The following is a 23,370-nucleotide window of genomic DNA, read 5'->3' as shown; positions in this document are numbered from 1 at the left end:
TCAGGAGGTTTCCAGGCAGGATTTGCTAGGTCTGCCTGGTCTTCAGCTGTGACCTCTAAGACTTCCCTTTCTCTATACTAACATGCCTCAACTCCTGCCTCAGAGAGTTTACACCCTTATCTTAAGGGGAAGCTGAAGGGCGATGGTCATTCTTCTATAGCTTCTTCCTGCTGGTTAGGGAGAGTAGGCCCTATCTGACAAGGTGTAAAACCCTTTGGCTATTCTACCATGGTTGAGTCTGGCACTGTGATTGGAGCTGGATGAAACCTCCACATGACTAATAAGGCGTTGATTCTGGAAGAAATAAACTTAGAATTTTGAAGATACGTGGTCACACTAAAACGATAAAGAAGATGGTGGTAAGCAGGCCCAAAAAGGATGGGAGCAGCAGTGACATACTGGAACACAAGAGTAAGAAAGTCCAGTGCCTTTAGAGCCTGCATCCTCCCAAAGTTGATGGAAAACAGCATTCTTCTTTGGGTTCTTTTAGCTGTTGGTTAACTCCAGGGAGAGATTGTGGTAGACCTGCTGGGTTTGGTATAAACTACCAACCACAGTTCCCACTGTCGTGATTATGCTTAGAACAGCTAGGAGAGGTATAAAAAGAGGCACTGCCCTAGACATGAACACACAAAGACAGTATGGTAATAAGACAAGCATATGGCAAGCAAAAATTAGACAGTACTTAAGAGAGTCTTTCCTTTATCTTATAGGCACATTCATTAATTACTTAGAAAATGAATTAAATATACTAGGACTTTTAACAGTTTCACTATCCCTCTGCACATGATCTAGAATAGAAGAGATATTATATTCATTAGGTATATAGGAACAGTACTTAATACTAATCAATGCACAAGTTCCTCTGAGTTGCAGTTAATAGATATAAGCTCCAGGTTTGCAATTCCATACATGTTATTCTCCATTGTAGTAGGCCATAATGCCAATTGTGTTTAAATTCTACTCACATCACTCTGGTAATCATTGTTCCACTTGGTATATCCTTCACATAGCCTGCATGTTGCAGCATTTTTGGCCCTAGAGAGAAGCTAGGAAGGTGGGCTCCAGTATTTCACCGACCAGGTACATAGTGCCCTTTCAGCACTGTGAAACAAAGGCAGTCTGGAGGCAATGTCTATTGTAAATTTGGCCATATCGAGTACTACCAGCTACTGCTGGAGTCCAAAACAGCAACATACTTTTCCATCTACTTTATGAACATAATCAGAGATGTGGTAGATACCATTATTGTTTTAGGGGTCAGTGACCAACCTAGCCGATAACTCAAATGGAGAGGCACCTTGTAAGGTATTGAGACCTGGTATGAATGCACAAGAAAGTTTGACAGTACTGAAGTCTTACCTGTTTTTTATACACTTTGTAAATACTTTTAATGCAAAGTATAACATACCAAATGAACTTAACTATTTTAGTATTTTACTTTTTCCTTCTACCCTTCTACCATGATTACGTTCATTAACAGCTATTTTACTTTAGCAGTACAGGAGAAACTACTTTCTCCATTATTTTCTGAAAATCAGAGATTCCCAATGGAATCAAGATATGCAAACTAAGGTAGCATCTGACAGGTTTCCCTATTATGAAGTTACTTTTTATTATTAACATTAATTTAGGTTTCTAATTAATAATGCCTTCCTGGAATTAGCCTTTAAATGCTTCAGTTTAGAAGATGCTTTTACAAACTCCTTATAATTAACCATAACCACATAGACTAGTTACTTTACTTTTAAATAAGCTTGTTAAATTACAATTAGCAACCAGTGAAATTTACTTTATCCATTTAAGAGAGGACAGATAAACATTTTCTTCATTAACATTATTTCATTAGACATGAACTTAAAACTTCCATCATCTTAAAGATCTAATATATATAATGTTAATTTATTTAATTGATATCCTATAAACCTAGGGAGATTACATCCCAACTAAATAAAATAAGTCTATGCAGGAAATGTTTTTTTCCTTCCTTCACAGAAGGCTAAAACCTCTTCTTTAATAAAATTTTAGAACTATGTATAATCTTAAAAGCAGGCTGACTGCTAGGTTCTAGAATATATTATAAGGCTGCCAAAAGGTTTAAATTGGGGAATTACGGGAAACGGACTTGGCCCAGTGGTTAGGGCATCCGTCTACCACATGGGAGGTCTGCGGTTCAAACCCCGGGCCTCCTTGACCCGTGTGGAGCTGGCCCATGCGCAGTGCTCATGCGTGCAAGGAGTACTGTGCCACGCAGGGGTGTCCCTGCGTAGGGGAGCCCCACGCGCAAGGAGTGCACCGTGTAAGGAGAGCCGCCCAGCGCAAAAGGAAGTTCAGCCTGCCCAGGAATGGCGCTGACGACAAAAGACGCGGACAAAGAAACAAGACACAGCAAATAGACACAGAGAACAGACAACCGGGGGGGGGGTGGGGGGTGGGAATTAAATGAATAAATAAATCTTTAAAAAATAAATAAATACATAAATAAATTGGGGAATTACAGGACAAACTGATTTTTAATTCCCCGGCCTAGATGATAGAGTTTTAATATGCTATACCTAGCCCTTCCCTCATAGCTCTTGCAAATAGAAGGGCCTGGGGGCTGGGTAGGTCAAAGAGTTCAAGAAAAACCTTTTCCCTTTCCCAATAGTTTCTATATTTGGTTTTCTATGTGACCTTTCCATCCTGCTTAGCTTAATTTGGGCTTCTAGAATATTCATTCACATATATAAGCACATATTTAATTTTTAACAACTGGAATAAAGCTCTTAAGAATTTTCATTACTGGAAAACGAACTTTGGCCCAGTGGTTAGGGCATCCGTCTACCATATGGGAGGTCCGCGTTCAAACCCCGGGCCTCCTTGACCCATGTGGAGCTGGCCATGTGCAGCGCTGATGCGCGCAAGGAGTGCCGTGCCACGCAAGGGTGTCCCCCGCGTGGGGGAGCCCCACGCGCAAGGAGTGCGCCCGTGAGGAAGGCCACCCAGCGTGAAAAGAGCAGCCTGCCCAGGAATGGCGCCGCCCACACTTCCCGTGCCGCTGACGACAACAGAAGTGGACAAAGAAACAAGATGCAGCAAATAGACACCAAGAACAGACAACTAGGGGTGGGGGTGGGGGGGAATTAAATAAATAAATAAATCTTAAAAAAAAAAAAGAATTTTCATTTATTAATTTGATATTACCATCCTGATGTGTGAAATTATGCTGAGTAAATAGGCAGACACAAACTGAGTTTAGACAAACACACAACTCACTGATGTTACTTAGAATTTTTATTCTCTTACAAAATAAGTTTAACTATAAAATAACGTTTAAAAGATCTCCTTGAAGACTATATCTAATTAATATGCACTGTGACCGTGTAGTTTTGCACAAGAATTTAGTTCCTTTTAATTACTGGTGTATAACAAATTGTTCCCCGTGCTTTGAAATACAATTTACATTTTCCTTTACTTCAGAACTTTGCTTATTTCCCATTTTGGCTTTGGCAGACCTTGGATGAGCAACATTAATTCCAGTATATACTCACTGACTTCACTGAGGTCTCAAGGAGAACTGGTTTCTTCTCATGACCTGCTGCTTTCAGAATTCTTGACACTCAAGGTGGTAGATCCTCCCACTACCCAGTCCTTGGAGATAATAGGACTTCGGCAGCTGCTGGATTGGAAGAGTGGCCGTCCAACCCGGAGGGCCAAAGATTCCCATCACACAAACCTCAATGGTCATGGGATCCCTCTGGGCCCTTGCCCAGAGTAGGTAAATCAGAGTCTACACCTGGAGTCATGAGAGAAAGCAGGATTACTCTCATCAGTGAAAGGACAGGAGATAGGGTTATCTCAAATTTGCCTTCCCCTGAGCCATTGGGGGAATGGGGGGATAGAAGTTGTCATGTTACAAATGGGAGAATAGAGTAGTTATCACAGAGGTGAGGCCATCCCTGAAATAACCATAAACAAAGGCAAACTCAGTTTAGGATTATCATCACAATAGGAAGCATATCCAAGGGTGCGGTTAGATCTGAAGTAACCATAAACAAAGGCAAACTCAGTTTATAATTACCATTACTATAGCAAGCATAAACAAGGTGTGGCTAGACCTTAAGTAACCATAAACAAAGGTAAATAACCTAATATTAACACCACAATAGTAGGTCTAGGCTAAATCCACCCAGTTATAGCAATTTCAGATATTGTCCTGCTGTTTTATAATAAAGGCATATATATAATAACCTTAACTCATAGTTACAGTTTCAAATAAGTTTCCACTTAAAAACAATTTGGGCACTTTGATTTATTAACTAAGCAACTAAAACAATTTTATTAGTAACAACATTGCTAAGTTTTCCCTCTTTTCCAGCAGTTGGACTAATTCCACGTGATTTCTTTTATACATCAAATCCAATTGCAAGATAGTATTGACATTTAAAGACACATTTTTAGGTTACCTTTCACCATTATTTTGTAACAGGTGAACCTCAAATCTGATTTACGAGTTCCTAGGCAACGAGCTGACTGACAAAGTTAAAGCAAGCACAGATTAAAACAGAAGAGAGAATTTTACACTTACTTAGCTTAGGGAAAGACCTGACTTTATAATCACCTTAACACAAAGCTCCCAGTATCTGCCCATGGCAGCAACTTTATGCAGGACCCTCCAGCTTCATTCCTCCAGGAAAATCCCTGGGCAGTTGCTAGGTACAGAACTAAGGTGTCCAGAGAAGCCCTGCCCCAATGAGACACAAATTGGGGCTGTGTCCCATTAATTACCTCCTGCAAGGGGTAAAGCCCTGTGAGGTATTTTCACTGGAAGGACTGAAGTGTTACAAGGGAATAGGCAGGGAGCTAGGAATAGCCAGGAATCTTTTAAATCATGGGCCAGAGGCAGGGGAGATGTTTAGTGAACAGCCTAGATTTTAAGTCCCCATTCACACCTTTCATTAGGCACAACCAAAGTTAGGTCTGGAGTGTAGACAAGGACCAAGTAAGTGGTTCCTATGTTAATTATAAGAAACTAACAATCTCACCTGTTACTGGATTTTGTCTAGGTTCTTGACTATGCTGCAGAAATGAATTTCAAGAGCACATCAGGTGTGTTAGCACAGAAATTTATTCAGGTAGGGCTGAGAAATGGGAGAAAATAGAAGTCCCAGGTAGAGAGGAAGGGGTTAGAAAGTGGTCAAATGGGCTGATTTACAGGCTGCAATTTCCCATTGTAGATTATAAATCCTCAGGTTTCCTTGCATGGCCACATGTGGCCAGACTGGTATGCAGAGGGCAGGAATGGGTCCACAAACTAGAGAGCACATGAGAGAGAGTGCTCAGGCCTGGTGCCTGCCTTTTTGAACTGCTAATTATCCCACCCCTTTGCTAAAGGCAGGGGAGGAGTTCCAGCTCTTTACCATTGTGATTGATTATCTCTCCCATCAATCTCCTGTGAGGGCCCAATGATAAAGTCCTTGAGGAATAGCTGGGGTTTCTTCTGGCTTCCAGAGGAAGTCCTCTTATGAGTGGCAGAATCCTGGGGAGGGTCTTCCAGCGGCCATCTTGGGGTTATTGATGTCCACGTGGACTTCTTGCCAGGTTCCAAATACATCTCTTGATTCCCTGTCTTACTAGCCTGCTTCAACCTGCTACGTCAAGGGTCACTTGAGGTTCTTCTGGTTGATGGTTCATGCATGGCTTCAGGTCCCTTCCATCCTTCCCTAGGGCAAGGTCCTTTTGATGGGGTGGTGAGGCAACTTGGGACCAGGTTCCTGCTGATGTGGAGCCTGGATTCAGGTAACCCTGAGGTGATGGTGGCTTTAACAGCTACAGCCAAAAGGTGAGCCTGCTTCTGGGCCCTATGCCTGCCCCCCTCACCTGCTTCTCCTTGACAACTTGGTCTTGATGAAAACTGCGAAGGCTGTTTCTAAAAGGGAGTTAATGAAAGTTTGGGGCCCAGGGAACATTTCTATGGATATCCAAGGCAGACTGGAGTTCCTAGGAGGATCTGTCCTTCTCTAGATTTAAGATCTACAAGAGGGTATTTTTATTGCCTCTACCAGCTTCCTTTGAAATAAGGCTGGGTTTCTAGGTTCTGCCTCTGAGTAATTTCCCTGAGTTTATTTAAAATTGACGGGTTTGGTAGTGCAGTTCCTCATCCCTTTAAGGAGACATGACCACATGGTCTCTGACCCTCAGATCTGTCTTGTCCTTCCTTCTTACACAGGTTTACTGGAATTCAGGATCCCACACAGAGGCCGTGCTTGGTGGTACTGTGGCCACATGGTGTGGCAAGAAAAGATTAGCCTCTTCCTTTTAAGATCATCAATAGGCAGGTTGTCCTGATTCCTGAGAAGACACCCAAATGGGGAGTCTGCTGAAATGTTAGAGAAGCTCTACCCATTGTTCTAGGAAAAATAGGGAAGAGTTAGTCAGCTGACTTAGCATCCCAGACTATGAGTCTGATTAAACTTGTAGCCTCCAAACTGAAGCACCCAAGCCTCCTAAGTCTTGGGTGATGTTTGTGATCATCCCACAAGTGCAGAGTGCCCCAAGTTCATGTGGTCTTATGTGTTTATATTCCATCCAGTCTGAATTACCTTTAGAAATGACTAATCTTCAACAGATGGAGCTCTTTAGGTAGCTTGGAAGCTCTGGTCACCATGCCTGCCCCAGACTCCAGCTGTGTCAGGCCCAAGCTCCCCCAGGACCTTAGATCTGCCAAGCATATGGGGACAATGTGAGGTGGAGCATAGCATGAATTTGGCAGCCAAGCTCAGACCATAAGTGTCTGCTTTAATATCTCCTTTTCAAGAGCCCATTTCCCAGTACCTCATTTGTTCAGACAATTCTTGACTTGGCTCATATTAGAGATTTTCACAGTCATTCTGCTTGGACCTACCAGCCAGTTTGAGGGGTAGACCAGCCCAAGGGTTAAATGTGAGAGCATGGGGGCCAGCTTAGATGGCTCCAAGTCCCAGCTCTGCCCTTATTAACTATGTCACCTTCAAACAAGGAACAACTTCTCTGATCTGTTTCCTCATCAGTAAAATGGGGTTGGTAATAGTTCCTAATTTGGGGTTGTTGGAATGAAAATTGATAATGCACAGGGAAGAGTTAAGCCCAACAACTGACTTGGCATAAGCAGGTGTTCTGAATGGCAGACCACAGAAGGTAACTTTAGCCAATTAAGTAGAAAAGGAGTGTGTTAAAAGGATCAGAAGTTCTCAGTATCATTGTGAAAGTTGGAGAATCCGGCTCAAGACTAAACTTCCAGGAATGACCACCAGGCTGGTTTAATGAGGAAACTGCAGCTGTTGCTGCTGCTGAATATCACTTGCTACAATTTGCACTGTTGTGACTTCTGCACCAGGAACTCAGTTCTGTGGGTTTAGTTACCACTGCTACCACATAAACAAGAGCTCCCCAGCCCCTTCCTTGTGTCACTAGGTCTTGAGCCAAAGTCTGGCACAGGAGCATCCCTGGGCCACATGCCTGGCCCTAGAAACAGGGGAGGCTAGGGACGTCCATATCTAGCATTTTCAGCTCCTAAGTAGAGGTAGTTATTGCCCCTCATCAAGGTTCTTAAAGTAGGGTATTCCCTGAATATATAAAGGCATTCTGATGCTGGGCAGCCAAACCAAATAACAAATGTCCAACACTATCCATAAGAAAGCAAGTCTCCATTAACAGAATAATAAGGGATGTTGGGTAATACCCTACAGGCTTGTTACCTCTCTCTTTTTGCGCATAGAGATCAAAATCCAAATACCAAAAGACCCTCTGGCAAAGATTGCTGGTTGCCTACCCCAAATTCTCCCCTTCTCCCTTAGTGTCAGAACCACTATTTTATTAGGGGTTGCAATGTTCCCAGCTAATAAACCTCATATCCTAAACTTATTACAGATAAGGTTGAATGGCCAATGAGATGTAAGCAAAGTATTGGGTGGAGCTTCCAGGAACTTTCTTTAAAGGTCCGCTTTTGCTCTTCCCCCTCTTCTTTTTCCCTGCCCAGAACACAAATGTGATAGCTAAAGTGCCAGCAGTTGTCCCACAATGAGGTAACCCTAATTTCAGAAGCCGTTTGCCAAGGGTGGCAGAGCAGAAATAATACCATGGAGCTGTCACACCAGCCCTGGACCACCTAACACCATACTTCTTTTATATGATGGGAAAAAATAAACCTGTTTCTTGTCTAAGCCATTGTTATTTTGAGTTTCTGTTACTAGCAGCTGAAGATAATTCCTAACTGATACCAGCTCACTCCAGTGGTTTCATAGGCGTTTTCTCTCTAGCAATCCAAGACATCATCATCCTCTGGACCATAGGAAAATCCCAGGAATGCACTTGAGGCCCCAGAGCTGCTGGCCACAGTGTCTGGAGTGCAGCCAATAGACTTGGACACAGCTTCCTGGGTGAACTCTGGGTCAAAGTGTTTCAAGTCAGCAGGTCCTGCCTGGGAATATATACCAACAGTGAGAAAGGAACACTATCACAGCTGTCCAAGCCCATAAGCCTTGGAGCAGCCTCCCCTCTGAGTGCCTCATGGACACCCTTACTAACCATCATTCACCCATGCATTTAAATTAGTCATTTTATTACACATGCTCCACTAACGATATACCCAGTCCTCTAACCCCCTGCTACTCTGCCTGCTTCACACCAACCCTCAGGCAAGTCAGTCAGTCAACATGCCTTTACTGAACTTATCAAGCATTGTTCAAGGTCCTGAGAATACAGATGAACAAGATAGAGTGACCCCTGCTTTCAGGGAGCTCATACTATGCAGGGGACAGGAGAGTTTATAATAAGTATGTGTACAAATAGATAAATGGATAATTTAGGGTATCAATGGGTGATATGAAGAAGATAAAATAGGGTAATATAAAATGAATGGGACCAAATTGTCATGTGAGGGGCAGACCTGTGTGGGAGATTGCAAAAATGACCACAAATTCTGTCTCCCATTCCTTTAATAGGGGTTAATCATATGACTTGCTTAAGCCAATGGGACATTCCAAATGTGACCCATACTGAGGCTTGAGAAATGCACACTGGAACTTGTTCTCGCTGTACTTGGAACACTGAAGCCACCATGTGAACAAGCCCAGGCTAGCCTGCTGGGATAGGAGAGACCTCATAGAAGAGAACCCAGTTATGCCAGCTGCCTGCTAACTGCTAGACATGTGAGTGAGGCAATTCTAGATCATCACCTGCCAGCTGATGAGCTAGCTGAACAGAGATGTGAGGAAGACCAGAGGAGACCAACTGGCCTGGCCCAGACCAGAAAACCAGCCTTCTGACCTGTAAAAAGTGGACGAAATAAAAGATTGTTGTTTTAAGCAACTGTTGATTTGGGGTGATTTGTTATGCAGCAAGAGTTAACTGATACACCCTCTTTGTGAAGGAGATTGTGCCACCTGGGTTTTTATGAAGAAACAGGTGAGCAAGTGGAAACCTTAGGCTATGGCACCAAACAGTTCATGATGTCCAGCTTTTCAAAAAGGCCATGAGGTGAAGTGGTCCAAACCCAGGGTTCAGAATTCCAAGACCAGAATGTAAATCCTGGTCCTGGCCCTTGTTAGCTGTGTGGCCCTAGACAAAATAAAATGGATGCTTAAAAAACTTACTCAAGGTCACACAAGTGGTAGGTGGCAGAACCAAGTATTCACTCCAGTATCTCATTCTAAAGTCCATGCATTACATTATATTGCCTCCCTGTCTAGTGTTTTGTGTGTGTGTGTTTGTTTTTAACTTTGGCACTTTAATTTTAAATTTTTATTAATTTTTTTTTCTTTGGAGGTACTAGGGATTGAACCCAGGGCCCCATACATATGAAACAGGCTCTCCACTGAGCTACATCTGCTCCCCCTGTCTAGTGTTTTGAGTTTGGTTCTCTTTCCGGAATGTGTATTCAAGTTTACCCTATATTTAAAATCCCAATAAAGCTACTTTTGAGATACCTGGATGGAGTGCATCCTATCTAACAACGGTAGTCAAGAATCTGGTGCTCAAAGATATGTTCATAAAGAAGTAATTCATCAAAGAAAAAAATGTAAATAGCTAATTAACACTAGCAGTTCTTAGGTGTGCACACTGCTTGGGTTGAGAGGGCTTATACAGGTGGCTGAAAGAACCTCAAATATCTCAAGTGGGCTCCTTTCATTTGTGCCACTCTGCTAATTAACATTTAAAAATAATCTACCTTTAAACTTAAAGCAAAAGAATATAAATTAAAATATAAGCTATGCCATATTTTACTTCTTTGAGAAGTAAACAACATGATGGGACATGCTGCAGAGGATGGAGTAAAAACTCTCCAGCAGACCTTGCTGGTAGGAAGTAGATTGTCCTCCCTTTCACATAGTGGACAGGCAGAATGAATCAAGGACCTAAAAATGTTCACATTCTTTGACCTAGTAATTCTTCATCTAGAATCCACCTTAAGGAAATAGAACTCTGGGTAAAGATATACACTTAAAAATGTATACTTTAAAAAAAAACAAAAAAAAAAAAGGTAACCTAAAGCCCATCTTTAGATCATGGTTGAGTAAATTATGTTACCAACATAAAATTAGAATTGTGGGCAGCCACTACAAATAATATAAAGTTCTATATGACATGGGGGAAATAGTATCGTTTTTAGCATAGTATATTCTATGTCAAACAAAAGACGAGTCTGCTTCAATTATATGTAATGACTCATGATACAAGATTAAACAGCCTCATTTTAATAAATGCCATGACCTCTTACCACATTTGGGTTGAAAGGTGGAGTCAGCCTCTTGTGGTACAAGTCATCCCAGTTTATAGGGCTGAAGAATACATGGTTCTTTATCTCAAGCTGCAGGAAGAAGGTTCTGATCAGAAGCAGCCTTTCCCATAAGTGCCCCCACTAACTCCATCTCCCTCCACAGCTGCCTTGTCCAGCCCCAAAATCTTGATTGGGAAAGTAACTTGCAGTTCTGGCTGCTTTCCTGGGACAAGGTGGGCAGGGGCATTCTGTAACCACACCTCTTCCCTCCCCCCCACCCCCACCCCATAGTATTTATAAATATAAATTCTCTCTTTTTTTTTTAAGTTCTACTTAAATATCACAAACGTGTTAAGGGAACAGACTGAATATTCATCCCTAACCAAGTGCCCGGCCTGGGGTCTGGCAAGGAATGAGAGCTCAGATATTTGTGAAAACAAGTCCAGTCCACTCTGCACAGAAGCCAGAAGAATCATCTTAAAATTTAAATCAGTCATGCCACTCCCTTGCACAAAACACCCTCAAACTTCCCACTCTCTTCCCCTTTCCTACTGCAGGACCTTGAACATGCGTAGCCCTGTGTCTGGAATGTGCCCTCCCGGCTGCTGCGGTGTGAGCAGCACCTTCTGGTCCTTCAAGTCTCAGTTTAATTGTCACTTCCCTGAAAAGGACCTCCCTGCCCATGGCAGTGTGAATTAGCCCCCTCCCTTTATTGCCTGCCTCCTTCCTGACGCATGTCATACTTCGTAATAATTGTATATAATGTTTGTTTGTTGTCTGCCCCCCACCCCATAAGCTTAATGAAGGCTGAGACCCAGTCTATTGGAACTCTAGCACCTAGCTCAATGCCTGGCACATAGCAGGGGCTCAGTAAGTAGTGGCTGAGTGAAAGAACTGGACTGAAGAAAATAGCAGCAGCAATGAATTTCCCAATGAGTGTGGTAGCAGTGCCTGGTTTTAGAGGGCAGCTGGAGGTGTGTTAATGTGCTTCTGGGCAGCCTCTGTGGGAAGCCAGAGCCTCACGTGGGGCCAGTGTTCAGCTGGCCGTTCACCTACAAAGTCTGATTTGGAGCCCAGTCGCTGCCTCTGGTCCTTGTGAAGAAGGCCATGCAGGAGGTCGCAGGCAGCCACCGTCCGGCCCCCTGGGATCTTTAGTGGCTGGACCAGAATGTTCTCATACATCTGGGACACATCTTGGCTATAGAAGGGTGGCTGATGAGAGAGGGAGAAAAGCTGGAGAACCATCCATGTTGATGTAGGTACAGGTCTCAGGGAGTCTTGGAGCAAAATTGAGCCTGTGTCCTGTGCACTGGCTCATAGCAGACTGGAGATGGAGACCTCGGGCTTCCAGCACAGCAGAGATGGCTGCTGGGAAGGCCAGGAAGTCTCTCCCCTGACAGCCTTAGAATTAGCCCCAAGAAGCATCTGCTGGCCCACCTTCCTTAACACAGAGCCAGCTTAGGTACAGCACTTCGCACTTTGCAAAATGTACACTTTCAGCTTCATCATTCCATCCAGCCTCACACTCTCTCTAACACAGGTTGTAATTTTCATATGAAAAGACTGAGGCTCAGAGAGGCTAAGTCACATGCTAAGTTGAGAGCCAGACCCCAAACTGCATCCAGGGCCCAGTTCTCTTTCCTGATGCTCTTCTCCCTCCTCCTCTGCCAGGTAGTCCTTCTGCTGACTCTATAGAGCCTGTTTCTTCATATCCACCAAGCTGTGTTGGTGAAAACACCCAAGTAAAGCATGGCCTGGGCCAAAACACAAGCCTCCATCTAAGCAAGCAGCCTAGGATTGGGTTCAGGGGCTGATGCCATACTCTACCAGTGCTGTGACCTCTCCTCTCTGGGACTCAGTTTCCTTCTCAGTAAAATAAGATAATTTCCATTTCCTGCAAGGCAGTTTTGAGACCTCAAAGGAGTAACATACAAGATAACATGTTGTAAATTATACAGTGCTGAAATAACATTATTGAAAAAAATATGTATAATACTCATATTTACTTGGGCACCATCTTTTGTTGCCTGGAGTGACAAGATAGCTGGTTCAGCTCCCTGAGAAGAACCTCTGCATGCTGTACAAGGCAAAGACCCACCCCCAGCTCTCCCAGAGCCAGTTGTCCCTGGCAGATGGCTATAGCCCCACTCACCAGGCCATGCAGCATCTCGTAGAGGACTGCTCCCAAGCACCACCAGTCCACTGCCCGATCATAAGGCTCATTCCGAAGCACTTCAGGAGCCAAGTACTGTTGAGAGAAAACAATTTATCTGAAAGACCTCCAGCCTCAGATTCCCCATCTGTAAAAAAACGTACCTAGAAGAGGTCACCAGGGATTGGTCCTGCTGTGATATTCACTTGGTTGTGCATGTGTTCATTCAGCATTCACTCAGCCAAGGCCTGCTTTGTGCAGGGCCCTTTGCCATGGGCCTGGGCCAAAGAAGAGATGGGGCAGCACTGCCCTGTGCAGTTGAACAATGCTGTGCACTGCACAGAAGTACCAACCATAGGGGCAAAAGAGGCTGAAATCCTAGCTGTGGTCTATTCTCGAAGCCACAACCCTTGCATAGAGTTATATCAGTTGACTTTATTTTTGTTTAAAGTGTATTTTTTCTAATTAGTCTGCCCTGAGGGGTTGCCTTTTCCTAATTTGTACAGAGGCATCCAATGGTCCATCAGTGTCAACCCAGGGAGTTCTAGTGGGGGATAGTAATAGGTCAAGTATAAGTAAATGTGGCACCTACTTGTCTGGGAAAACTTAGTGATAGAAGGATAGAAGGGTCAGATGAGAGGAGGTATGAGTCATTTTTACCCCTGAGTGGTACCGTGCATCTATGCCTCACAAGAGGAGAGAAACTGAGGTAGAGCCTGTGCTTTCTGTTGAAGCCAAGGGCTTGGTGATCTCTTAGCTTGCTCTCCCTGCACTGAAGAGTGGAGGCTTGACAACGGGCAAGCCACCCTGAGGAACTGTGTGGGTCTGGGAGAAGGCAGCGTCCCACAGCATCAAGCCCTACTCAGGGTCCTGGGCAAGTCATTTAATCTCCCAGAGCCATGGTTTCCTCATCCCTAAAATTGGAGCTCCTTCAGGGCTATATGCTAGTACATGTGCAATCCGTCCAACAAGGAGGAACTGCCATTACTCTGGCCTGCGCACCCCAGCACCACTGGAGTGGCCGAGACATGGAGGAGGTGACGTGTCAAGGCCACGTATCCTGCACCAGCTGAGGTTCCACATCCCCTGCTCCCCATCCTGGCAGTGTCCAAGAAAGAGATGGCTGAGCTCTCAGGCTTGGCGGGGGGGGGGGGGGGGGGGCCCAGGCATAAACAGCATCTGACTCCTGCTCAGAGAGGTCATCTGTCAGCTCCCCTACAACCAAACTGAGGAGGCTGAGATCCAAGACCCAGTTTTTCAAGCGTACAGGGAAAAGCAGGCCACCTAATGGCCTGCCCCACATCAGGTTGAGAGAACTTCCCAGTTCTGCACCCTCATTCCCTGACCCCAGCTCTAATATCTGTCCAAGCCACACAGAACCACTTCGGGGCCCAGTTCCAACACTGGTAGGAGCTCAAGGAAGGGTTTTAACCCCAAGGCTGCAGGGAGGCCCTAGGAGGACAGACAGATGTGTACCTTACTGCTGAGACCCACAAATATTAACCCTCCAGGCTCTTGATGGCTGGGAGAGGGAGGTGGAGCTGATCTTAATTCTCAGGCCAGGCCCTCATGCTGCCCACGGACTTCAGTCTGTAGAGCAGTGCTGCCCAATGTGCAGCCCCTAGCCACATGCGACTTTGAACACTTGAAATGTGGCCAGTCTGAGCTGAAATGGGCTCTAAGTATAAAAGACACACAAGATTTTGAAGACTTAGTTAAAAAAAAGAATGCAAAATTATTTTATATTGATTATAGTTTGAAAGAATATTTTGGATTTAGCGGGTTAATGAAAATACATTATTGAAATTATTTTCATCTGTTTCTTTTTACCTTTCAAAAGTTTTGAGAGATAATTCACATACCATACAATTTTAAAGACTACAATTCCATGTTTTTAGTATATTCATAGATGTGTGCAAACATTATCCCAGTTAATTTTAAAATATTTCATCATCTCAAAAAGAAACTCTGTACCCTTTAGCTATCACCCACCTATTCCCTCTTTACACTTTTTGGAGTAGTTTTTAGAACACTGCAAATTGTGAACATGGTCTGCATCTCTGTTTCTGTCAGCACTGCTGCAGAGCACCTCCAGCAGCTGACCTGCATCCCAGGATCCCCAAGAGCAGGTGCCCCCTTATAAAGACAAAGAAACAAAGGCCCTGGGCACAGCCAGCAAGGGGAGGGCATGGGTGGAAGGCATGAGCCCCTCAGCTGTGATCTGCTGGTTCTGTCAGGAGCAGTGGCCTCAACCATCACAGCCTGACCTCCCAAGAGCCATACACTTACCTCGGGGGTGCCACAGAACGTGGACGTGGTCTCCTCGGGCTCCACGCCTTCCTTGCAGAGGCCGAAATCCGTCAGCACCACATGACCCTGAGGATGGGGGAAGGCAGGGGCAGAAGTAAGGCTAAGTCAAGGGTATGGCCAGGCCTAACCCCAAACCCTACGTGCCACACCCCAGGGCAGGAGCACAGGGCCTGATGCCCCAGGCACAGGCTGGAGGGTCCACTCAGAGACCCAGGGCTCCTGGGTCTGGTTGCCAAGAATACCACAGGGGCAAGGGCGAGAGATAGCATCCCACTGTCTGCCCCAGCTCATCACAGACACAGACCCAACCCCTATGACAGTGGCAGCTTCAGAATACCCTTGCTGAAGGGCCTGGTGGCAATAACCCACTGGGCAAAGGGCAGGGGACTTGGAAAGCAACCACACCTTGGGGCAGCCTGGCAGGAGGGAGGCTGGTGGAGGCGGTGGGGTTAGTGGATGCTGCAGGGCTCGGCGCAGAGTCCTCCTTCAGGGGCTGATGTACCCACCCTCCTGCTACCAAGGCATTGCCTCACCCAAAGCCACGTCCCTCCCTTGGGGAAGTCCATATCCAGTGACTGGTAGATTCAGGGGCGCAGAGGCCCAGCCTTCTTGCCTCAATTTGGGACAGTACTGAAAAGCCACCCCAGCCCCAGGCCCTCCCACCCCTATAAGATCAGCTGAGGCCTCCCTTGCAACACAATGCAGGTAAATTTCTCCCTCTGCCCAATCCTGCCTTCCTTAGCCCCCTACAGGTGAGGTGTATTGCTTTAGTGTTCCCCAGCAGACCTTCTGTGCCCAACTCTGCATCTCAGAGTCTGTTTCCAGGAACCCAAGCTAAGACATGGAAGGACTTAAAAATCCACTGGCCTCCACGTGGCTCCACCCCTGCCCCACATATACTACATGTGCACACATAGTCTCATGCACATGGTACAGTGTGCATGTGGGTACACAGGCATACATATACATGCATACACATATTTGAACGCATCCTCCAACCATATGCACACATGTACAGTGCTTGCACCACACTTGTGGGCACATAGTACACACATTCAGCCATTCCCACGCACACACAGAGACACACCAACCTGGCAGTCCAAGAGAATGTTCTCTGGTTTCAGGTCCCTGCAGAAAATAAAAGAGCCCTGTGGTGTCTCAGCCATGCTGTGAAGACAGGGGGGGACATAGGGCCCAGGCTGGAGGACCATTCATGGAGCCCATGGAGATGGAAGGGAAGACCCAAGGAGGACAGGTACTTGGGTCTAGGGAAGAGGAGGCTCCAGCCTTACCCCAGCTGGTGGGCTCTCTTCCTCCTCAAAGCACCAAGTTCACTGGGATCACGTCAGGATTTAGGGGTCTGCATCCCCCTGGCTGTTGGAGCAGAAAGGGTCTGGGCCTGGCTCTGACCACATGCAGGCCTCACCTGTAAATGATGTTGAGGGAGTGCAGGTAGCCAATGGCACTGGCCACCTCGGCGGCGTAGAACCGGGCCCGTGGCTCCAGGAAGCGGCGCTCCCGCTGCAAGTGGAAGAAGAGCTGGGGGGAAGGGGGCGGAAGTGTGAGAGGCTTTCCTGGGGTGCTCCAAGCTTCTAGAGTGCAGTGTGGGGGTCCCACATGACCTTCACCCTGTGCAGCTAGTCGAGGCGCCTCCTCTCTGAGCTGCAGTGTACTCATATGGAAAAAGTATATGCCAGCCCCTGCCCAGAGAGCAGCCGCAGCTGTCCAGTGTGTCAGCAGGCGAGATTAATTAGCATTTATTCAGCAGTTACTGTGACCCAGGCTCCAAGCCAGGCCCTTTCAGATCTCTTATCTCATTTTCCTCATGACAGCCTTCCAGGTAGCAAATATTATGCCAGTTTAATGTAAGAGGAAACTGGGAGGGGTTAGAGCAGTTACGTGACTTGCCCAAGGTCACATAGCATGTACTTGTCAGAGCTGGGATTTGAACCTGGATGCTCTTCCTCCCACCCAGGCAATAAAAGGATTATGGCTATCAAACTGAGTCCAGGTTAGATCTACTCAGGGGTCAATCACTTTGATCTACTTTTCTGGCATGGAAGGGCTTACACCCCCATAAGGAATCTTAGGGGTATAAGAGGATAAAAACTCCCCTTTTGGCATCAGGTCAAGGTATTAGGCATCAAGCATAAGGTCACCCAAGTTAAATCTGGGGTCAATCGGGATGGGCGGTCTCCTCAATTTTGCCATTTTACCCAGAGAGACAAAGTGAAATTCATGAGGGAGCCCAGCTCAGACTGGCTGTGCTTCTGGGTCAGCTTTAAGTCACTGTTTACAACAGTGACGCGATCACCCCAGCCTTGTACCCTAAGGTGTTAAATGGGGGCATTGGAAGGTTCAGCCATGGTGATCCTCTTAGCATTGACCTTTCCAGGTCCATCAAAGTGAGCCCGTGGCCAGCTGTGCATGGGGAAGGCAGGAACAGATTATGACTGGGAGTCAGACAGAACTGCATTCAAACCCTAGCTCTGCCAGGTACAGAATGGGTGGCCTTGAACAAGTGAATTGCCTCCCTGATTCTCCCTTTCATCAGCTACAAAATGAGTCTGCTATAAGGGTCAGGTGAGATCAATCCAGAACCTAGTACACAGTGGGCACGCGGGATGGATAGCTCCCAGCCAAGAGCCGGCCCAGGGGGGCTTCCCTGTGGGCCCACCCACCTCTCCCCCGTTGACATAGTCCAGCACAAAGTAGAGCTTCTCGGGTGTCTGGAAGGAGTAGTGCAGGCCCACGAGGAAGGGGTGCTGCACATTCTTCAAAAGCACATTGCGCTCCACCATGATGTGGCTCTGCTGTGGGGTCACAGAGAGGGTCCAAGTCACAGCCTGCTGCAGCCCCTTTCACCCTGGCACAGTCCATGTGGCCTTGCTGGGGTAGGACTGCCCCACCCAGGACCTCCTCACACCCCTGCTCAAACACCCATTATGCCTCCCTATTGCTCCTTGCCTGGTTTTTAGGACTCAGCATGGCCTGCCTCATCCCCAGCTATTCCATGTGAGCACAGCTCCAGCCCCTGGATCAGACACCCACTGCCCCAGAGTGCTAAGCAAAGCATATATAATAATTAATTCCCATAATGAGTCCCAGGGAAAATCTCTAAGAGAAAAGAAGCCATGCACTACCCACAGTCGTGCCTTACTCCTGCTATTGCCCCTGCCTGGGTTTTCTAGCCCTCTTTCCAGACCAGAGGATCCCACCTTCAAGGCCAGCTGCAAGGCTGCCCACCTTGGGAAGAACCCCCACCCTACCCCACCCACCCCCATCCCTGTGGTGTCCCTATCAATACTAATCACTCCCTCAGCTGAGTCTCCCAACTGGATTTTCAGTTCTCTCTCCCGGGTTACTCTGCCCTTCTAACGGGAGTTAGGAGTTCTTGTTACAAGAACTCAAGAGAGCTGAAGCATCTAGAAGTCCTGGATGACTGTGGCTTGAAGGCTTGGGAAGTGTGAACCCTGCATTTCATGGATGGGGTGACTGGCACCTTGAAAGGACAGAAGACCTGCCCAGCCAGGAGTCCTTTGTTTCCCAGGAAACGGGAGAATCGCAGGACTGGGTCCTCCTGGAGGCCCTCTGGGTGAGGCAACGTGGCCTGTCTACCTTGAGAAAGGTCAGCATCCTGGCACCACCTAGCCGCCGACTGTGACCACCTCTGAAATTTCTGTACCCAGCTCCATGGACCCCTTAGAGTTGGCGCCTATCTTTAGAGGCCACCCTAGATGGAGGGACAGGAGAGGAAATGCCTGTGCCCAAGCTCTGGTACCTCTTTCTTCTTTAAGATCGACTTTTTCTGCAGCACCTTCACTGCATAGAATGCCCCATCTGACTTGCGCTTGGCCAGCAAGACCTGAGTAGAAGCACAGTTGTAGGGCCTTGTGGTCACTGGGCCAATTACCTGCCAATCTTCAGATTCCCCAATTCCTCTAGCCTGGTCCTGGTTCCAGAATTCTGCCAGTATGTGGGCTCCCTCTCTGCAAGGGGTGGACAGGCTGGAGAAGGGGAGACCCCGGCCTCCCATCCTCACCATGTCACTCACCTTCCCATAGGTCCCTTTGCCGATGATTTTGAGAAAGTCGAAGTCAGTGGGCCGGGCACTGGAAGAAGAGGAAAGAACACAGGTCAGCATTTGCAACTTGGGAAACCCGGTGTTTGAGACCAAACCCTGGATTCTTTTTAACTTTAAAGGTGGAAGATATGGGGAGCTTTCCAGGAGCCAGAGCCTCCTCACGGCCGAAGGAGGCCAAGCTCTCATAGCTAAGAGAAGGCTCATCCCTGCCCCCGGGGAGCTCACAATCAAGTTGACAGACTAGGTGAACTGCAGAGAAGGTGAGGATCTGGTTCCAAATCCCTGAGAAGGGTAGGGTAGGGAGTTGCTAACAATGCAGATGTTTGGGGAATATTCCAGGCTGAACTCTATACGCTGGACTAGAGAACCTGGATTTTATTCCCAAGGAAAGGGAAGTCAGGTACAAGGGGAGCCAGGTAAGAGAGCTGCTGTAGAGACCAGAACTCACTTTGGGTTGACTGAAGGCCCCAGATTGATGTTTCCATTGGCCCTTGAGGGCTAAAGGCATTTAAAGAAAAAGGTGATTAAGATCAGACGTTTAAAGAAACAGGTGATTAAGATCAGCAGGCCCCAACTTCTTGCCCCCTCCCTCTTCCCAGGCCCTGATCCCTTGTCCAACATCTCCACTAGATTTCTTCCCTCCCTCCCTCCTTCCTTCCCTTCCTTCCTTGCTGGGCCTTCCTTACTTCTTTCCACCCATCTACTCATCCACCCACCTGTCTACGCATCCATTCACCCATCCATTTACCCATTTACCATCTCATCTGTTTCTCACAACAGCCTCAGGAGGCTGCTGGCTGTTGTGCCAACTCTAAGGATGGGGAAACTGAGGCCCTGAGAGACTTGGCAGCTGGCTGAGATTAGAAGCTAAGTGTCTTAACAACCAACCCCACAATTTTCTAGCCCATCTAGTGCTTGGAGCCCTTGCCCAAATCTTGTCTGTCTTTACCCTACAAAAGGCTCATTTCTGTGAGCTCACAGTGACCACCCATATCGGCCTCTGGCCCTGGCTTGAGGTGGCCCATGGGGCTGGCCAGGGCTTCCACAGATTCTTTCAGCCTTGGGAGGAAGTGAGCACCCATGGGGGTAGATGGGGCACCAAGAACCACCCACCTGTGGACTGGGGCTCTCAGCGGGGCCAGCGTCCATCTTGTAAGAGTGATCAGGTGGGCTCTGTGGGCACAGGGAAGAGCAGACATGAGAGGGTTGGTGTCGGGAGGCTATGAGCTTCATCCATCTAGGGCTTCAGGCACTGCCACTCTCCCCTCTGTGTCAGCTGGGGCTTCTCCCACTCCTCGCTAAAGCATGTACCTGCCACAACCTGAGCATCTCCTACCCCAGAGGCCAGCAACCCCTGCATAGGGCAAGAAATTATGGCTCCTGAACCCAGGCTTTTAAACCAAACATCTCGGGAGGAATGGAGAGAGGATGGTCAGGTCACCGCCGCCCTGAAGTCGTTTCAGACCTTCCCCAGCAGGAGACCCCAGCACAGCTCCAGAAGGCCAGGAAGGCCAGGGCTGGAAGGACGCTTGCAGAACATAAAGTCTGAACACCCACCGCCTCCCCCTATGTCATGGGTGGGGAGCTTGAAGGCTAGGAAGGAGAGGGAGATGCCGAGGGTCACAGTTTGTGAGTGGCAGGCTGGGCGCCCCAGACCTCCATTCAGGCATGCTGGCACCACCGAATTCCTCCTGGACTGGCTCTGTGCAAACTATCATCTCATTTCCCTGCCACAAGGACCTCTGCCCAGTGCCCTGGACTGTCTCGGGCCAGCACTATTGAGAGACCACGGCAGGTTGGTATCTGAGGGCAAACGTTGGAGGGTGTGACCAGCTGATCTATGCAGCCAGGAGTACAGTCTCTTCCCTGCCCCTGCCCCTGCCCCTGCTCTGCAGTGGGGAGGAGGCCTGGGTGTCTAGGCCCTGATACAGGGTGCTCAGGGCCCCACGGCCCCACCCCTGCTTGGAAGGTCAAGGCCAAGAATGGGGATCTCACCAGGAGACTAGATGCTCCTGGGGCTGCTGGGCACTGTATATCCCAGGGCCACAGCCTCGGCCCTCTGGGGACTGGACTGTGACCAGGCCTCTCTGGGCAGGGACCATGCGAGTCTTCAAGGGGGGCCCTGGTGGCACTACCCCATGACCTGCCTGGAAGCTGAGAAAGTGATCACAGGGGAAGGGAAGGAGCCCCCAGTCCAGGCTGTTCTGAGGCCCAGCCCTGCGAAGCCTTTAGGGAGTGAGCAGCAGAACTGCCAGAACAGGGGCTTCCTCCTGGCTCCAGCCAGTGCCCGTTGATCTATGCAGCCTGAGGTCTGCCCGCAGCACTGCCACACCCTCTCCTGGGCTGACCCCCTGCCAGGCCCCAGCTGTCCCAGCCCTGCATACCTGAGGAGAGGCAGCTGAGAGAAGCAGCAGGCGGAGCCGGAGGACAGGCAGCAGACAAGAGAGCCTCTCTCTGTTCTCCCAACAAGGGCTGAAGTGTCCGTGCCTGGTGCTGGCCCGGCCCCAGCGCAGAGCTCAGAACTCCCGGCAGCAGCAACGGGACTGGCTGGTCGATGTCACGCGGGATCTGGCAGAGCTGAAGATGGGACCGGAGACCTCTGTTCCCTCGGGGACATCACCTGCCCCCGGGAGGTGAGGGCGGTGGACATCAGCCCCAGCAGAGCCCTGGAGACCACCCTTGGGGTTTGCTAGAATGTGTGTGACTGTGGGGGGGCGAGCGGTGTGTGTGCCTGTGGCTTGTGCATAGATGCGCTTCAATGTCTGTGTGATGTGAGTGTCTTTGTGGCTCTGTGTGTTGAACAATCCGTGTCCACATGTGTGAGTTAGTGTGTGTGAGTCTGTGTGTAGATGACTGCATGGGGGGGGTCTATCAAGGCATGTGTTTGTGTGTCCGTGTGACCAAGGCAGTGGGTGTGTGTGCACCTGTGACTGTGCATTGGTGCATTCTCAGTGTGTGGGCATGAAGTGTGGATAGGGATGTGCGTGAATGTGTCTCTTGGTGTAGTATGTTTCAGTGTGTCAGTGTGTAACTTTATGTATATTAATGTGCTTGTCTCAATGTGCTTGTGCGTGAGTGCATATGGGTGTTGGTATGTGTGTCTGCATGAGAGTGTGGGTGTCAGTATATGTGTGTGAGTGTGTAAGCACAGGTGCACAGATAGGTCGTAGTGCTTATGTGTGTGTATATGGTATATTTCATGTGTGTGTGTGTAGGGGGTCGCCTATAACAAGTATGATACCCCAAGCCTATCTAGGCCCCATGTGAACTATCTGGGGGCTGACGATGGGATCCCAGAGACCTTGGCTATGGCAGCCATCTCCCCCTTCCAAGAACCTGCAGTTGCTTTCAGAAGAACCTGGAGCCCAGGTACCTGGCTCAGGCCAGCTGGCCCCAACCTCTGACTGCTGAGCACTTGGCCTCTCCAGCCTTTCTCAATGTCCCCAGGGCAGGCCTGGTTGGCCAACTACACTCCTGCTGCACAAGGAACAGGAAATAGGGTCCCTGGCCTGCACCCCAACTCATGAAGGCCTTGCTGCCCAGGGCACTAATTAAGTACTTGCAAGGTCCCTTCCTGTGCCCCAGAGTTTGTGAGGACTGGGCAGGTATTCTGGGGAATGAAGTGGGTGAAGGAGCCAGGCCCAGCTCCACCTTCCTGAAGCTTTCTGTGTGGCTACCATACCATCACCTCCAGACCCCAGCAAATCACCGCAGAGCAAATCACCCAAGAGGCTGGGGCAGAGGGTGTTGGTCGGGGGAGGAAACTGAGGCCAGCAGCCTCCGGGGTTCTGCAGGGAGGTAGAGAGGGGTCCTGTAATGTGGAGGACCTGGGACTGCTGGCCAAAGAAAACCCCAGTGAACAATATCTGAGCTTTCCATCTTTCAACAAAACAGAAATGTTGAACTAATACACATCGGTGGGATGTTATGTTGATAAAACACACACCCAGAACAAGGGCATTTCTTCCCCCAATAATAAGACCCAGCTGGACCTTCATTCAGCAGCACTGCTTATAGCAGCAAAATAAAAGTGACAGTAATAACAGCCTAAATGTCCAATCCTGAGCACCACAGAGAACACATGGGCAA

General features: G+C 48.0%; 1 protein-coding gene across 2 annotated transcripts; it reads right to left on the bottom strand.

Annotated features, from left to right (window-relative positions):
* Positions 1 to 3,258: 3,258 nt before the first annotated feature.
* Positions 3,259 to 21,858, bottom strand: SGK2 (serum/glucocorticoid regulated kinase 2). Of its 2 annotated transcripts, XM_058287123.2 has the most exons (13): positions 21,666 to 21,858; positions 20,395 to 20,454; positions 19,730 to 19,779; positions 19,252 to 19,309; positions 18,979 to 19,062; positions 17,879 to 18,010; positions 16,624 to 16,736; positions 16,289 to 16,325; positions 15,177 to 15,263; positions 12,888 to 12,983; positions 11,792 to 11,947; positions 10,736 to 10,825; positions 3,259 to 8,437 (listed from the first exon to the last, which is right to left on the bottom strand). In XM_058287123.2, the coding sequence occupies exons 2-13, from the start codon at positions 20,428 to 20,430 to the stop codon at positions 8,273 to 8,275; spliced, it is 1,104 nt and encodes a 367-aa protein (XP_058143106.1). In that variant the 5' UTR covers positions 20,431 to 20,454; positions 21,666 to 21,858; the 3' UTR covers positions 3,259 to 8,272. The 2 variants fall into 2 exon arrangements, with proteins under 2 accessions (XP_058143106.1, XP_004474687.1); XM_004474630.4 differs by lacking the exon at positions 11,792 to 11,947 and having other exon boundaries at positions 21,666 to 21,796.
* Between the last annotated feature and the right edge of the window lie 1,512 nt (positions 21,859 to 23,370).

This window comes from Dasypus novemcinctus, chromosome 24 (assembly GCF_030445035.2).
Source record: "Dasypus novemcinctus isolate mDasNov1 chromosome 24, mDasNov1.1.hap2, whole genome shotgun sequence".
Taxonomy (NCBI): Eukaryota; Metazoa; Chordata; class Mammalia; order Cingulata; family Dasypodidae; genus Dasypus; species Dasypus novemcinctus.
Note: the sequence above shows the minus strand (reverse complement) of the source record. Positions and strands in the feature narration are given on the sequence as shown.

Excerpts from the sequence above, each read along its gene's own strand:
- SGK2 (XM_058287123.2), bottom strand. The coding sequence starts at position 20,430 with ATGGACGCTGGCCCCGCTGAGAGCCCCAGTCCACAG. Across the intron at positions 18,011-18,978 it reads CGATCTTAAAGAAGAAAGAG|CAGAGCCACATCATGGTGGA; the intron begins GTACCAGAGCTT and ends GTGACCCCACAG. Across the intron at positions 8,438-10,735 it reads CACCTTTCAACCCAAATGTG|GCAGGACCTGCTGACTTGAA; the intron begins GTAAGAGGTCAT and ends ATATATTCCCAG.